This window comes from Osmia bicornis, chromosome 10 (genome assembly GCF_907164935.1).
Source record: "Osmia bicornis bicornis chromosome 10, iOsmBic2.1, whole genome shotgun sequence".
NCBI classification, from domain to species: domain Eukaryota; kingdom Metazoa; phylum Arthropoda; class Insecta; order Hymenoptera; family Megachilidae; genus Osmia; species Osmia bicornis.
In genome coordinates this window covers 1,348,610-1,363,214 of record NC_060225.1, presented here as the reverse complement: position 1 = coordinate 1,363,214, position 14,605 = coordinate 1,348,610, and the positions used below count along the sequence as shown (strand labels likewise).

At 41.7% G+C, this 14,605-nt stretch overlaps 1 protein-coding gene and 1 long non-coding RNA gene across 2 annotated transcripts; both read right to left on the bottom strand.

Moving 5' to 3' along the window:
* Positions 1 to 631: 631 nt before the first annotated feature.
* LOC123988204 lies at positions 632 to 1,237 on the bottom strand. Its single transcript, XR_006829770.1, has 3 exons — positions 971 to 1,237; positions 793 to 850; positions 632 to 690 (listed from the first exon to the last, which is right to left on the bottom strand). It is a non-coding gene; the product is annotated as an uncharacterized LOC123988204 (long non-coding RNA).
* An 8,872-nt stretch (positions 1,238 to 10,109) lies between these two features.
* On the bottom strand, positions 10,110 to 10,892 carry LOC114881970. The gene is made up of 2 exons (XM_029198861.2): positions 10,385 to 10,892; positions 10,110 to 10,288 (listed from the first exon to the last, which is right to left on the bottom strand). The coding sequence occupies exons 1-2, from the start codon at positions 10,890 to 10,892 to the stop codon at positions 10,110 to 10,112; spliced, it is 687 nt and encodes a 228-aa protein (XP_029054694.2).
* Positions 10,893 to 14,605: the final 3,713 nt, after the last annotated feature.

Genomic DNA, 14,605 nt, shown 5'->3' with positions numbered 1-14,605 from the left:
ATATAGAGGATATCGGTGAGGTACACACACACAAGCATATGGTCCCTATATACGTGTGCATGGTCTTACTTATTCAAAACTTTCAAAAATAAAAATAATGAAAGGGGAAAAATGACAACAATATATGTATAATAAAGAAAATATATTAAATTTTTACAAAAATATAATGAATATATATATATCAATAATAATATACAATTAATCACAATCATACATACAATAAAACACACACTCTGCTCACAGATTATACTTAATATATTAATACTATGTTAATGGTTTTATATATTGTATATGTAAACTGAATACTTACAATCTTCTTCTTCATTTCATTTCTTCTCTATTTTAATAGAGGCAGCCTCTGATATGCAATATTTATTACAGCCTCTGTAATAATAGTTTTCATTAACAATTATTTACATATGCTATAAAAAGTATATAAGAGTTATTACCAAATAAGTTCAGTGTTGGAACTGCTGATGTTAATCTTTTCCTCATGAAGTATTTTTCTTTAAAGTAGCTGCTACAGACCACCTGGAATTTCAGTTTTCAGGTGGAAGCACAGACTTTGGGTTGTCACATACTTCCACCTACTGTGCCATCCTCTTCTTATCCTTTCTCTCTTGGGGGAAGGAGAACATCCTGCTGTTTTCGTTAATACACCCTCTGATGCTGCATATTTTCTTTCTCCTTCTTTTAAGATACATTTTAATAATTAAAATTAAATATATTACTAAAACAGCAATGTAAACAGTTAATGCTTTCAGTAACAATTTAAAAAAATTCTGTACTTACTTAATTTCTATCTTCTCCTCCTGTTGCTGCATCTCATCAACAGAAGTTATTGAAAAACCTAAAAACCTAGAAAAAATAAAAAAAAACATCTTTTTAAATAATAATAATAGTCATAATGATAATAGCAATAGTAATGACAATAATAATAGTAATAATTATAATAATGGAATTCACTAACCTGGAAATTCTGTCACCACTGTCACCCACTGTGCGCCATATTTCTTCAGTCTCTTTAAATTTTGAAACAATTGAAAAACGCGGCGACAAATTTCGCGGGAACATGACGTCACGATATCTTTAGTTGTGTATGTTAAAATCAGTGATACAAGGTATGCATGTAGAGAAGCGACATCAGCGCTGCCTGGATTTTCTGCGCCGAGTTAAAATTTGCATCAAGTTCACAAGAGTGGAGCTTGGAGGGCCTGCCACCCCAATGATGTGTCGCGCCTTATGTCGATTGTTTCAATTACTTTACTAGCCAGGTACTCGACTACCTCATTAAAAAATGATATTTTATATGATCCGGATGTTTAGTGCTTATTTTTTCAAGAAATTCCCGGATATTTCGGCAGTGTATATCGGAAATGGGAAATTCGCTAATTTCATAGATTACACATCTTTTTTACACTATAGTATCGCAGCCACAGTTGCTTTTATTATGAGAAATCCGGCTGCTTCTATTGTAATATTTGTAGGCAATTAACTTTATTTAGTCAGGAAAAATTGTTCTTCCTAGGAAGCCGGACTGATGGGGGTGCGGCTACAATAATCAACTCGACACTTTCGCGAAGGATTTGAAGAATTCCTTTATTTTAATTATCTCTCTTCGCACGTCAACAAGTATGTACGATCGTCGATGATCTATATCCGTCTAACGATCGTCTAAAGCCGGGTATCCACCAGTATTAAACGCCCGTATCGTATCACCGTTCCGAACCCTTTTGAATAGGCAGACGTTGCCTTGTTGCATGCCACGGCGTGCTACGGCTCGGACAATAGTTCTTCGTGTCTTGAAATAAACTCCTATAGGCGAGAAGTTTCGATTTGCTGCATGCTGTTTCTTTAGTGTAATTATCCAAACCATATCGTGTTTGGTATCATTTTAATCAGAAAAACGTCACGAATATCTTGGTAACAGTTTCTTAAGAAAAAAATGAAAAATAACAAAGTTCAGTCGTTGCATTAGTATTATCTCACTGATGTATCCAATTCCAAATCATATTATCTCGTGCCTCAAGTGTCATGTTTCCACTTGACATAGCATTTCGGGCCTTCGCCTGGGTATGTTGTTTTTACGTTTCAAGTGGTTTCCGAACCAATCCTTTGAACGACAAGAAACCGACAATTTTCGGATCGGCCCGTTCCTTCGCCTCCGTACCACAGACCAATAGAACTTTCGATACTCGGCAACGGAAAAATCTCTGGAAAATTAACATTGTCCTTTTTCAATAATCACACAGGTGATTATTAACATTGCTCTTTTATGTACAGCGTAGCACCGAAGATAATTGATCTGTTTAAATATATTTAGACGATAAAATTTGTCTAAATTAAATTAGATTAAATTCATAAATAATTTCATCGCTTTTGAAATGAATCCAATAATACCGCAAGATTTCAAATAAATTGAAACCCAAGTGACGGCACGAAACGCTATGTCAAGTGCCAACGCATGAACCTTTCCTTCGATGCAACAGCAAAGAATCGACAAATTTTTCGGATGGATCCGTTGCCTCCGTTCCTTTGGAACGCCACGCAGCAAAACGAAACTCCTCGCCTGTAGTGGCCGAGTCCTATTGCCTAACCGTTTATATCAAGAAACGAAAAAATGTTGCATGCAACGAGGCAACGTCTGCCTATTCAAAAGGGTTCGGAACGGTGATACGATACGGGCGTTTGATACTGGTGGATACCCGGCTTAAACCTATCGTCCTCGCTCGCGGCCGGGGGAGGGGGGCCACCTGAGAGAGGGGAAAGAGAGGGGGAGACACTGCGACAGTAACCTAATTTACCTACATATTACTACTTATTTTCAGCAACTACAATATATTAAATTTATTACTATGAGAAAGGCGTTTTTCGTCTCGGGATCGTCTGTCAGACTAGTCAGTGAGGTTGACAACAGACGATCCCTGCTCCAGACACCTATCGTACCGCTATTCGGAACTTATACAATGTGTCCCGCGTAACTGGAAATACTCAATTATTTCCTAAACTATTAAAGATACAAGAAATTGCTTTGGTGGTCGTTGCATGGTAAGAGAGGGCAACATCTTGACGTAGACACATTTTTTTTTGCATTATTATTTTCAAAAATATTATGGCAAAGTTTGGTTTTTTAAATGGAACTATATATTTTTCTTTCGATCATTTGATAGTGTTTTTGAAGTCGAATTCATTAAGCTTGGATGTATACACTTGATTTTCATTTGTTTTCGTGATATTGTGCTAAGAAATATGGAGATTTTTCACGGGAAAAATTCACTTCAGTGGGAAATATCAGCAGGGGTCCTGTTCGCGCGTGAAGTGCGACGTGTTAAGCCAGGCCTGTCCAAGTAGGGGAATCCACTCCTGGAACACATGTTTTGGGTCCCCTTCCAACGCTGCTCCTTCAAGTAAGCAGCATTGGAAGGGGACCCAAAACATGTGTTCCAGGAGTAAATTCCCCTACTTGGACAGGCCTGTGTTAAGCAGTACCGCTTGAAATGGATACCACGGGTGGCCAGCGGGACGGTAGGCCCAAACTTTAGATGCAAACAGGACCCCTGCTGATATTTCCCACTGAAGAATTCGTGAATGCAACGATGCACTCAAAAAATGCAAATCCACTTTTCATTTAAATGGAATTCCATTTCTTTTTAACTTGTGTCAGCTCCTTGAAACATTCTGCACAAAAAAGTACTATGATACTATTAGAACTAATAAATGGAGGGACCTCGCGTCTATGCAGTAAAAGCTGAATACAGTAAAACCTGGATATATGCAACAAACATTGGGACCCAGACGTTGCATATATCCAGTCGAGGTGTCGAATCTCGGATTACAGTGATTACACGCGACGACCAGCCAAGCGTGAACGTAGAAAGGGACAGACAGTGGAGGAGAGAGAGAGGTCCAATGATCAAAGGAAAGAGCCGAAACGTATCGGTGTGACTAATACTAATTTAATTATAAACCTTTTCTGTTTTTAACTTTTTTTTACTGAAACTTATACTAGCGCATTGGTGAAATTTTTCTAATTAAAATGTGTAAGTTAATACGCTACTTGAGTCTTTATTTTACAAGATACAGTATGATTGACTGATATTCACAATGTTCAAACGCGATTGCTACAGCGAAAACTGTTGACTGGCCCGTTTGTCGTAACGGAAAAGAATGACCGCTCAATCGAAAACGCAAGGGCCTCTTTTCCACGTCAAGGTTAAACCCTCCATCGTCCTTTGTTCGCTATCTGTATTTTCTATTTAGGATACGTTGACGTAGCATATCCTTTCCAGATGTCCTCAAGCGCAGAAACAGACGAACAGGGCCGTGGTACCCAGAAAATGTTTTTAGTCTTACATTCGTCCATCCTGACAAACAGTCTGTCCTCAGACTTGTGATCTAAACATATATATTTTCAGTTAGTATCAATCGTAAATTATTAACACAATTCTTGTAGATCAAATTAAATAGACTTATCCTTGTTCGTGAGTTTGTCCTCGACTTTCGAGGTCGAGATTTTCGTCTTTCCATTCATAGGTTCCTGAATCGTATTATTTCCTGTTGGAAAATTCGAAAGCTAACTGACCATTGACCCCATACGGAACGCACGTGGCTGCAAGACAGTCGTCAGGACACTCGGGTGATTGGGCCCGACACTACGGCGACAGAGCGTCATAAACTCATCAAGAGTCCTCGAGTTTTCCGCAGAGGGAAAAGGACTCTCCAGGCCCGAAATGGGCATTCTTTACGGGTTTTTCGTCGGAACAATTCGCTCGTTGCTCTCGTGGAGAATAAATCGAATCGTTCAATCGTCTACTCGGAGTCATTTATTTCCATTTTTTCTTTATTCTAACATTCCTTTTCGTATTCAGTTGTCATTGAACTGTTTGTTTATTGCCAGGGACCCCATTTTACTGCTCCATTTTATTGTTTTTTTGTTTTTATGCTTTTGCTCCTAGCAAAGATGTCCGGCTTACTGAATGTGGTTTCGTTGTACCTGTCCAGTTATATTTTTGATACCTGCTGTGCGGTAGTATCGTTGTACTTACTATACACGTTCCGTTTGGTCTTATAAGCGACGCACCGTTCGTGGTGCCGTCGCACCCCCACGCTCGTATTTGTAGGGTGGCAGTGCCGTTGCATCTCCCGTACATACTTTTTGAACATCGCCCAAGCAACACGCCGTCGCATGTTCTTGGGTCGACCGTTCGGTACCGTTGTACCCTTCTAAAGCTTTTGTTCGGTCCACCTAGACCAAACATCGTTGATGGATTCATCATCCATCAATCTAACCCTTCCATCAAAGAGTTAACTATCCTCTTTAATAACGATCCACGGTTTCATGTGATCGGCAGCGGCCACTGTCCGTGTTCGTCTGACTACTTTTCGCAAGTCCTTCACCTCGTATCGGTCGTTTAGAAGAACCTTACGAACTCGGAAAGGACCTTTAAACTTTGGGAATAATTTGCGGCTGGTTCCCGTTGCAGGCTCACTGGTAATTTGTATCAATACCAAGTCGCCCTGGTTATACTTCCTGGCTTCTCGTCTCGCTTTATCGTACCGTTCCTTCTGTTTCTGTTGTTCTGTCGTGATGTGATCTGATATTCTACCTCGTAACTCCGTCAGATCCATTCGTTCTATCTCGTTCTGTATTTCATTTAATTTGCGTGCTTCGGCCGCGCATTTTACATTACACCCTATTAACGCCTACATCGGTGTCGTCTCGTACCTTCTTTACCTCCACGTCCCATTTTCTTGGGTCTTTACCTGCGGCTGTTGTTGCCAATGCGTTTACAATAATCTTATTATACCTCTCGCACTGACCGTTGGCTCTAGGTGTTGCTACCGCGTTCAGCACGTGCTTTATTCCGTATGCAGCGCAAAACTCCTTAAAGGTCTGCGATGTGAATGCCGTCCCTCTATCGCTTATTATGCGCGTCGGTGAACCGAATAAATGAACCAGATCCATCAAAATCTTAATCACGTGACGTGTTTTTTGGGTTTTCACTGGTTCAATAACTGTGAATTTCGTAAATCCGTCTACCAGGACTAATAAATATCGGTTATGCTTGATGCTTGTTTCAAACGGTCCCACCACATGGTCAACGTGGACCGTGTGAAAGGAAATTGGGACCTTCTCGAAAATGTTCAGTTTGCATTGCTTTTTCCCGGAGGTATTCTTATAATATGCACAATTTAAACACGTTGCCACGTATTTTGTTACGAACCGGTGCATACCTGCAAACCAGTAGTTTCTTCTGATCCTTTGTATCGTCTTTTCGGCACTTAAATGTCCCGCATCATCGTGACACAGTCTGCAAATTTGCATGCGGGCATTCCGTGGCACCACCCACGCTGTCGCCTGATCCGTCAGTCGTCTATGGATCTTCCCACTTTTTAGCATGTACTCCTTAAAATACTGCTTTGTCTCGTCGGTCTTCTGCTTGTTTTCAAGCACTCGTCGTATCCGTTGCAACTGCTCGTCTTATAACTGAGCTGATAGTAACCAATCTGCTTCCGTCAAGTCGATTTGACTGATTTCCAATATTGACGCGGGATTCCGGCTTACAATTAGTGCGTCTACATGCGCCGTTCTTGGTGCAGCTCGGTACTCTATATCGAAAGTAAAATCTTGTACCTCCAACCACCATCTACAGGGTGTTATGTAACGCATTTTCACGCTCCTAGATGGTGGTAGGGGGGGTGATTCTGAACAACTTTTTCCTTTGCGAAAAAGTGGTCCGAAGCTTCCTTTTTGAATTATTAAGCAAAAACACTGACCAATCCGAGCGCGTATAACGCGCGGGCTCAGGGACGGCAGCGTCGGCTACGAAGCGGGGCTTGACGTAGGTCGCGAACGAACGGCTCGGCACCCCGTTAGCATAGCACAATAAAAAAATTAAACTAGTTAAACATTTTTTGTTGTTGTTCAAAACGAATACGGAATCTAATCTCTTGTCGCCTGTCATTATGTAAAAAAGGAAATTTTCAACATTCTAAATAACAAATAAAAATGTTTGAAATGAAATAATGAATACAAATTTTAAAACAATTTCAGTGAAACTTACCCATTCGTTCGTAAATTCCTATCTGGGTCAATCCTGGGTTATTGTGTCGGTCTTCATCACTTGACGAAGAAACACGTGAGCAGAACAGCTGATTTCACGATCGGGTTAGTGAATTCGCCTCGTTTATTGCACTTAGGTATCGCACTCGCGCAGTCCCTTTCGGGGTCGATTTTTTCACTGAAACGACCACACAAAAGCGTTTATTGTACCTAAGTGCAATAAACGAGGCAAGTTCACTAGCCCGACCGTGAAATCAGCTGTTCTGCACACGCGTTTCTTCGTCAAATGATGAAGACTGACACAATAACCCAGGATTGACCCAGATAGGAATTTACGAACGAATGGGTAAGTTTCACTGAAATTGTTTTAAAATTTGTATTGATTATTTCATTTCAAACATTTTTATTTGTTATTTAGAATGTTTAAAATTTCCTTTTTTACATAAGGACAGGCGACAAGAGATTAGATTCCGTATTCGTTTTGAACAACAACAAAAAATGTTTAACTAGTTTAATTTTTTTATTGTGCTATGTAAACGGGGTGCCGAGCCGTTCGTTCGCGACCTACGTCAAGCCCCGCTTCGTAGCCGACGCTGCCGCCCCTGAGCCCGCGCGTTATACGCGCTCGGATTGGTCAGTGTTTTTGCTTAATAATTCAAAAAGGAAGCTTCGGATCAATTTCTCGCAAAGGAAAAAGTTGTTCAGAATCATCCCCCCTACCACCACCTAGGAGCGTGAAAATGCGTTACATAACACCCTGTATATAGGTAGACGTGGTAACAAGTCTTTTTTCGGTTACAACTTTAAATTTTAACCCTAACAGGTATACTCTAAAATAACGTAGTGCTAATACTACCGCCATAGCCTCTAACTCGTAGGAATGATAACACCTCTGGTCCATCGTAGTCTGCTTGCTGTAATAGGCTACTACGACCATTTCTTTATCCGCTTTCCTCTGCATCAACATCGCTCCCACTCCTATCGAACTTGCATCAGTATGCAGTTCTGTTTCTTTTGCTGGGTCGAATACAGTAATACTTCGAAATAAGCAAGTGGTCTCTGCTTCGAAATAAGCAACTCGCTATTCCCTCTTCTTTGTTTGAAGTCGCCCGCAAAGTGAGAGGTACGAGAAATGAGTGAGAGGTCCATGAAAGCGCGAAGCCGATGTTTAAGGTAATAAATTTCACGCTCGACTGAGCAGTGACATCGGTTAGTAGAAGAAGGATGGAATATATATACATATTGCTAATATTGGTCGTGTCGTGAGTCTCGTTTTGACCGTGTTAAACGCGTTTCTTTGTTGCTCTGACCATTGTCATGTTACATTTTTTCGGGTTAGTCACGTCAGCGGTTCGACTATGGTAGCGAAGTTTCTTACAAATTTTCTAAAATAACTTGCCAATCCTAAAAATTGGCGAACCTGTTTTATTGTCTGTGGCGCTTCCATATGTACCACCGTTTCAATTTTCCGTTGTCCTGGTCGCACACCGTCCTCGCTAATTTCTCTTCCTAAATACTGTATGGTGGTTTGGAAAAATGAGCATTTGCTCAACCTCAGCGTTAAATTGTGTTTTCGTAACACGGTCAGTACCTGTCGTAAACGGTCAAAACCCTCTCTCACTATCCTAGATGGGATAATAATGTCATCTATGTATGGGATCGCTATGCCGTCCTGTAATGGCTCTAAGATTTTATTGATTATCCTTTCAACTACAGCCGGCGCATTAGCCAAACCGAAGGGCATTCTTACGAATTCATAATGACCTTCCACAGTGACGAAAGCTGTCTTGGCAATTGACTCTTCGGCGACGGGTATTTGGTAACAACCGCTGACTAGATCTAATCCGATGAAATAACGGTTACCCCCTAGTTTATCTATTTGATCCTCTATCAACGGTAAAGGGTTCTTATTCTTTACCGTAATCGCGTTTAACTTGCGGTAATCGATGCACATTCGGTAATCGTTGGTTTTTTTTTACCAACAGTATCGGACTGGCATACGGAGAACTCGACTCGCGAATGATCCTGTTGTCTAGCATTTCTCGAATCATTTCCCTCACGATTTTCTTCTCGGCTTCCGCTAAACGATATGGTCGATAGACTACTGGATCGGAAGTCATACATTTGATTACCATCGACGCGCCGTTCGTTTTTCCGAGTTCCCGCATCGATGACGAAATGCAATCCCGAAACTCTTCCAACAATTCTTCACATTTCCATTTTTGACTTTCATCAAGGTTCCCGTAATTTATATTTTTCTCCGCTAGAACTTCGCAGAGGTTGACGCTCTGGATCTCCTCCCCGTCGTTACATTCATTGGGTGTTTGTTTTACTATCAACTCTTGCCCGCGTTTCAGCATTATTATGCACTCCTGATCTAAGAAATCACGACCAATAATAATATCGTATGCTAGCTGTTCGTCTGTCACAACTAGCGCGTTGACCGTGGTTGAAGCTTCCATTACTTTCAACGTTATGCAAGTATTCTTATCGGTTGTACATATTTGACCCGCAAACCCTTTCAAAATCGTCTCCGAAGTTGTGGTTATCGGCAAGTCAAATTTGCTCGATACTGATGCTCGTACTAATGTACACGCGCTTCCCGTGTCGATCAAACCTTTAACTTTATCGTCGTTCACCCGCACCGTGCGCTCGTACATGTTGTTAGCACACTTACAATTAGTTACGACTCCCACCTCGTTTATCTCCTTCGTACCGGGGCACTTTTCCTTTGTGTGTTCCAGCCGCTTACATTTCGAACATTCCATTCAAGGTTTTTTACATTCCTTCGCGAAATGACCATCGATACCGCAGTTAAAGCAATTAATAGCCGGTCGCCTCTTGCTGATTCCCGCCTCTTCAGTTACCACCGTATTAGGGCGCGACTTGTGCGTTTCCGACGCGCGATGATGCGATTTACTTGGCTGCGAACTCGTGCTAGCGCGACGCAGTTCATTCATGTTTGATATATTCCCCAACGTAGACATATAGGTGTTAGGTTTTCTCTGAGAAAACCAGTACAAAAATTAATCTTTATTAAATGGTTTTATTCTGATGGAGAGAAGTGTTGAATTTTTATTACGCATATTGCCTCGTAGAATTCGGCTAACTGTTTATATAAAGATGCGATAGGGCCTCGTATAAACACAAGAGAGGCTTTTAGCGGTCGGTTCTCGTTTGGCTGCCGAGTTAGTTCTCTCGTGAGAGTCTCATTGAAAGGTGTCTCTTCCAAGAGCGTTCAATAAAGTATTAATTATTAAAAATATAAACAAAGGATTCATTTATCATAACCTATTTTCTAACAATAGGAATACAACTCACTCGTATGCGTTTGTCTAGCAGCCCGGGCCGTTCTCGCGATATTATCGTCCTTGATCCCATCGATTACCATATCAATTTGGTACTCCTCTCGAATGACAATATCAAGGTTCCGTATTTTATTTAACTTTTGGAAACAATAGTCTCTTAACGATTGTCCCGGGCTAGCTTTGTACAATGCAGCTTCTTTAAATAACTTTAAGAAAGGAACGGACTTACGAAATTGCTGGATCATTCCTGCTTTTGTTTCGGTCCATGTTGTGGTGACTTGTAAACCTGTGTCATACCATTGTCTAGCGTGTCCACGTAATCGAGACGCGATCAATCTCAATATTGATCGATCATCCCAGTCAAATTGTTCTGCCAATCCATCCACACGTTCCATCCATTTCTCGACCACCAAATCGTCCTTCGATGGATCAAAAAGAGGAATCATTTGTTCATCTCCCTGACGAACATTTGTTCCCCGAGATGGCAGTAGTTCCGAATTGTCCCGGTGGCCGATCAACATGGACTTTGAAGGGGGGAGAGGGGGGAGGGAGAAAACCCCAAATACAAACGGTATCCACATCAGACCAGTAGTTCCGGAGATATTAATTAAAAACTTTAGCAGAATACATAGAATTTTGCCTATACAGACGTGGCTAACACAACCATCCCCGCTGTAGAAATCGTGGTCGTCAAGCGTCAAGCAGCCGATGACACGGTAGGGGGTCTCAACCTGGGTATCTACAGGGTGTTCTATATGTATAAAGCGCAATATTTTGTAAACTGTGGTTCACGTTTACATTAATCTCGTCGTTTTACTCGTTTTGATATGCTGAATACGAATATGATTTTTATTTTTAATGGAAATAACATAAGCAGTCGAAATATTCGCAAACAACTTTACACAGAATTTTACCCAATAATGTAAGGCATATGTAAGGCGAATTTGCCAGTTATACATATACGAACAGAAGGTAACACTTTGTTCGTCTACGAATATCAAACCGTAGTAGGTTAAGTTAGGTTATATTCTCCGTGGCGGGGGTGTCGGGCCTAAAACACAAGAATAATTACTTTAAAAAATGGCACAATGATCACAACTGAATGAGACACCCTATAAATACTCAGGTCGCGACCCCCCTACTGTGTCATCGGCTACTTGACACTCGACGAACACGATTTCTACAGCGGGGATGGTTGTGTTAGTCATGTCTGTATAGGCAGAATTCTATGCATTCTGCGAAAGTTTTTAATTAATATCTCCGAAACTACTGGTCTGATGTGGATACCGTTTTATATTTGGGGTTTCGGGGAGTTCGGAAAGGTTTTACAAGTGAACCGATCGGGCAAAATACGCACCTGGTATGGATCCTATCTGGTCCTACGTCCCTACCTTTCTTTGTGGATGCCCATCACGCTACGTTGTTAGAAAATCTCGATGCAGATCTTCGCCGCTTCTGGGAAGTCGAAAATATCCCAACTCAATCCGTGCTCTCACCTGAGGAAGAAAAATGTGAATTACACTTTCAATCCTCTCATACTCGTACGTCGGAAGGGCGTTACACAGTTCGACTCGCGTTCAAGAGCGAACCCCCTATAGATTTAGGCGAATCTCGTTTTGCCGCGATGAAAAGTCTTCTCTCTCTTGAAAGACGCTTTAAAAGCGACCACGTAAATACCGAAACCTATAAAGAATTCCTTTCAGAATACGAAGCCTTAGGCCATATGGAAAAGGTTCCAACAGATCCGGTTCAAACAACCAACCAAATTTATTATATTCCTCATCACGCAGTGCTTCGTGAAAGTAGTTCGACAACTCGCCTTCGCGTCGTATTTAACGTTTCTCGCCGAACTTCAAACGGCACTTCTCTAAATGATCATCTCTTAACCGGACCCAAGCTCCAAACTGATCTAATTGCAATTCTTCTCCGATGGAGAGGATTCCGTTTTGTATATACCACGGACATCGAGAAAATGTACCGTCAGAGTTTAGTTGATACACGAGATGCAGATTTTCAACGCATTTTATGGCGTCCGTCGTCACAACAGTCCGTTGAGGAGTATCAACTCCGTACCGTCACGTATGGCATCAAATCAGCTCCTTATCAAGCTCTTCGCGTTTTAAATCAGCTGGCAGTGGACGAAGGTCATCAATATCCTCTAGCTCTTTCAGTATTAAAGGATCAAACGTATGTCGACGACTGTCTCTTCGGAGCAGACGACAAAGATCTCTTGCGAACCATTCGCGACCAAACCATAAACCTGTTAAACAAAGGCGGCTTTCGTTTACGCAAATGGGCCAGTAATGATCCGACTCTATTAAATGATCCGCGCGATCACGGTCTTGCTAAAAATAAACTCCTTAATATCGAGGAGACCTGCTCAGTTTTAGATTTAGAATGGAATCCAGTGCTCGATCATTTTCAATTTCGAGTCACCATTTCTTCGAATCTTGCCAATACGAAACGGACAATTCTCTTTCAAATTGCAAAACTTTTCGACCCGATGGGGTTGTTAACCCCAGTCGTTATACCCGCGAAAGTGTTTATGCAAAAATTGTGGTCACTCCAATATGATTGGGATGACATTCTTCCTAACGACATTCTCCTAGAATGACAAGATTACTACACTCATTTACCAGATTTGAATAAGATCACGATTCCTCGCAAAACAGTCAATGGCATCGCGCTACATCAGGAAATCCACGGATTTGCCGATGCATCCACTAAAGCCTACGCCGCTTCGGTTTATATAGAAGCGTCCTCCCAGACGACAATGTCTTCGTTTCGCTTCTCGTTGCCAAATCACGAGTAGCTCCCGTTAAAACATTAAGCGTACCGAGATTAGAATGATGTGCAGCTGTATTGTTGGCACGTCTTGTTGTTTTTGTGGAAAATTCCTTATCGCTTATCAATCACAATGTTCACTGTTGGACCGATTCAAGCATCACTCTCGCCTGGCTTAGCCAACCTCTAACTCGTTGGAAGACTTTTGTCGCCAATCGAGTCTCTAAAATTTAGTCTCTTCTACCTGAAGCACAGTGGCATCATGTTCCAACAAATAGTAATCCTGCTGATTGCGCAACCCGCGGTCTTACGCCACCGGAACTAAAGAGTCATTCCATATGGTGGTCAGGACCTTCATGGTTAAAACAAAGCGAAGACGTTGGCCAAAATCCAATATTAGAATAGTCGATTCTCACGAGGAGGAGAAAATTCCAAAAATAATGTCCGCGGTTTCTAATACGGATCCCTGGGATCTACCAACGCGATACTCTTCTTGGTCGAAACTACTTCGAGTGACGGCTTACATACTTCGTTTTACTTCTAACCTCCGCTACGGACATACGAACAAAATTAAATTACAACTCACCATTAAGTCAATAGTAGCAGTGCCTCCTCTTCAACCCGACGAGATTCAGAAAGCAAAATTCCTGTGGTTGAGTAGGATGCAATCCGAGTTGCTTCCGGATGAGCTTAGGAGTCTGTCTGCGACAAAGGCTCTCCCAAAATCCAGCACGTTGCTTTCACTTAACCCTATCCTAGATTCAGACGGGCTTATTCGGGCGAAAGGGCGACTTGCACACTCGCAATTTCCTGAAAACACAAAGAAACCTATCATTCTACGCTCCCATCCACTACTATCATAGATAATAAGTCATACGCACGTAATCCATCTACACGCAGGTCCGCAACTCACTCTTGCCTGTTTGCGACGTGAGTACTGGATCTTGCGAGCACGCACCACGATACGATCCGTTTTATATAGGTGTGTACCTTGCGCGCGTCATCGCGCATCCGTTCCGTCTGAGCTCATGGGAGATTTACCGGCATCCAGAGTCACTGCGGTAGAAAGACCATTCATAAATATAGGTGTCGACTACGCAGGCCCGATTCACGTTCGTACTACATCGGGACGAAGACACAAATCGCACAAAGCTTATATAGCAGTATTTGTTTGTATGGCAACAAAGGCCGTCCATTTAGATCTCATAAGCAACTACAGTAAAACTTGGATATATGCAACAAACATTGGGACCCAGGCGTTGCATATATCCAGTCGAGGTGTCGAATCTCGGGTTACACGCGACGAGCAGCCAAGCGTGAACGTAGAAATGGACAGACAGTGGTAGAAAGAGAGATGTCCGATGATCAAAGGAAAGAGCCGAAACGTATCGGTGTGACTAATACTAATTCAACTATAACACTTTTTTATTTTTGACTTTTTTTTACTGAA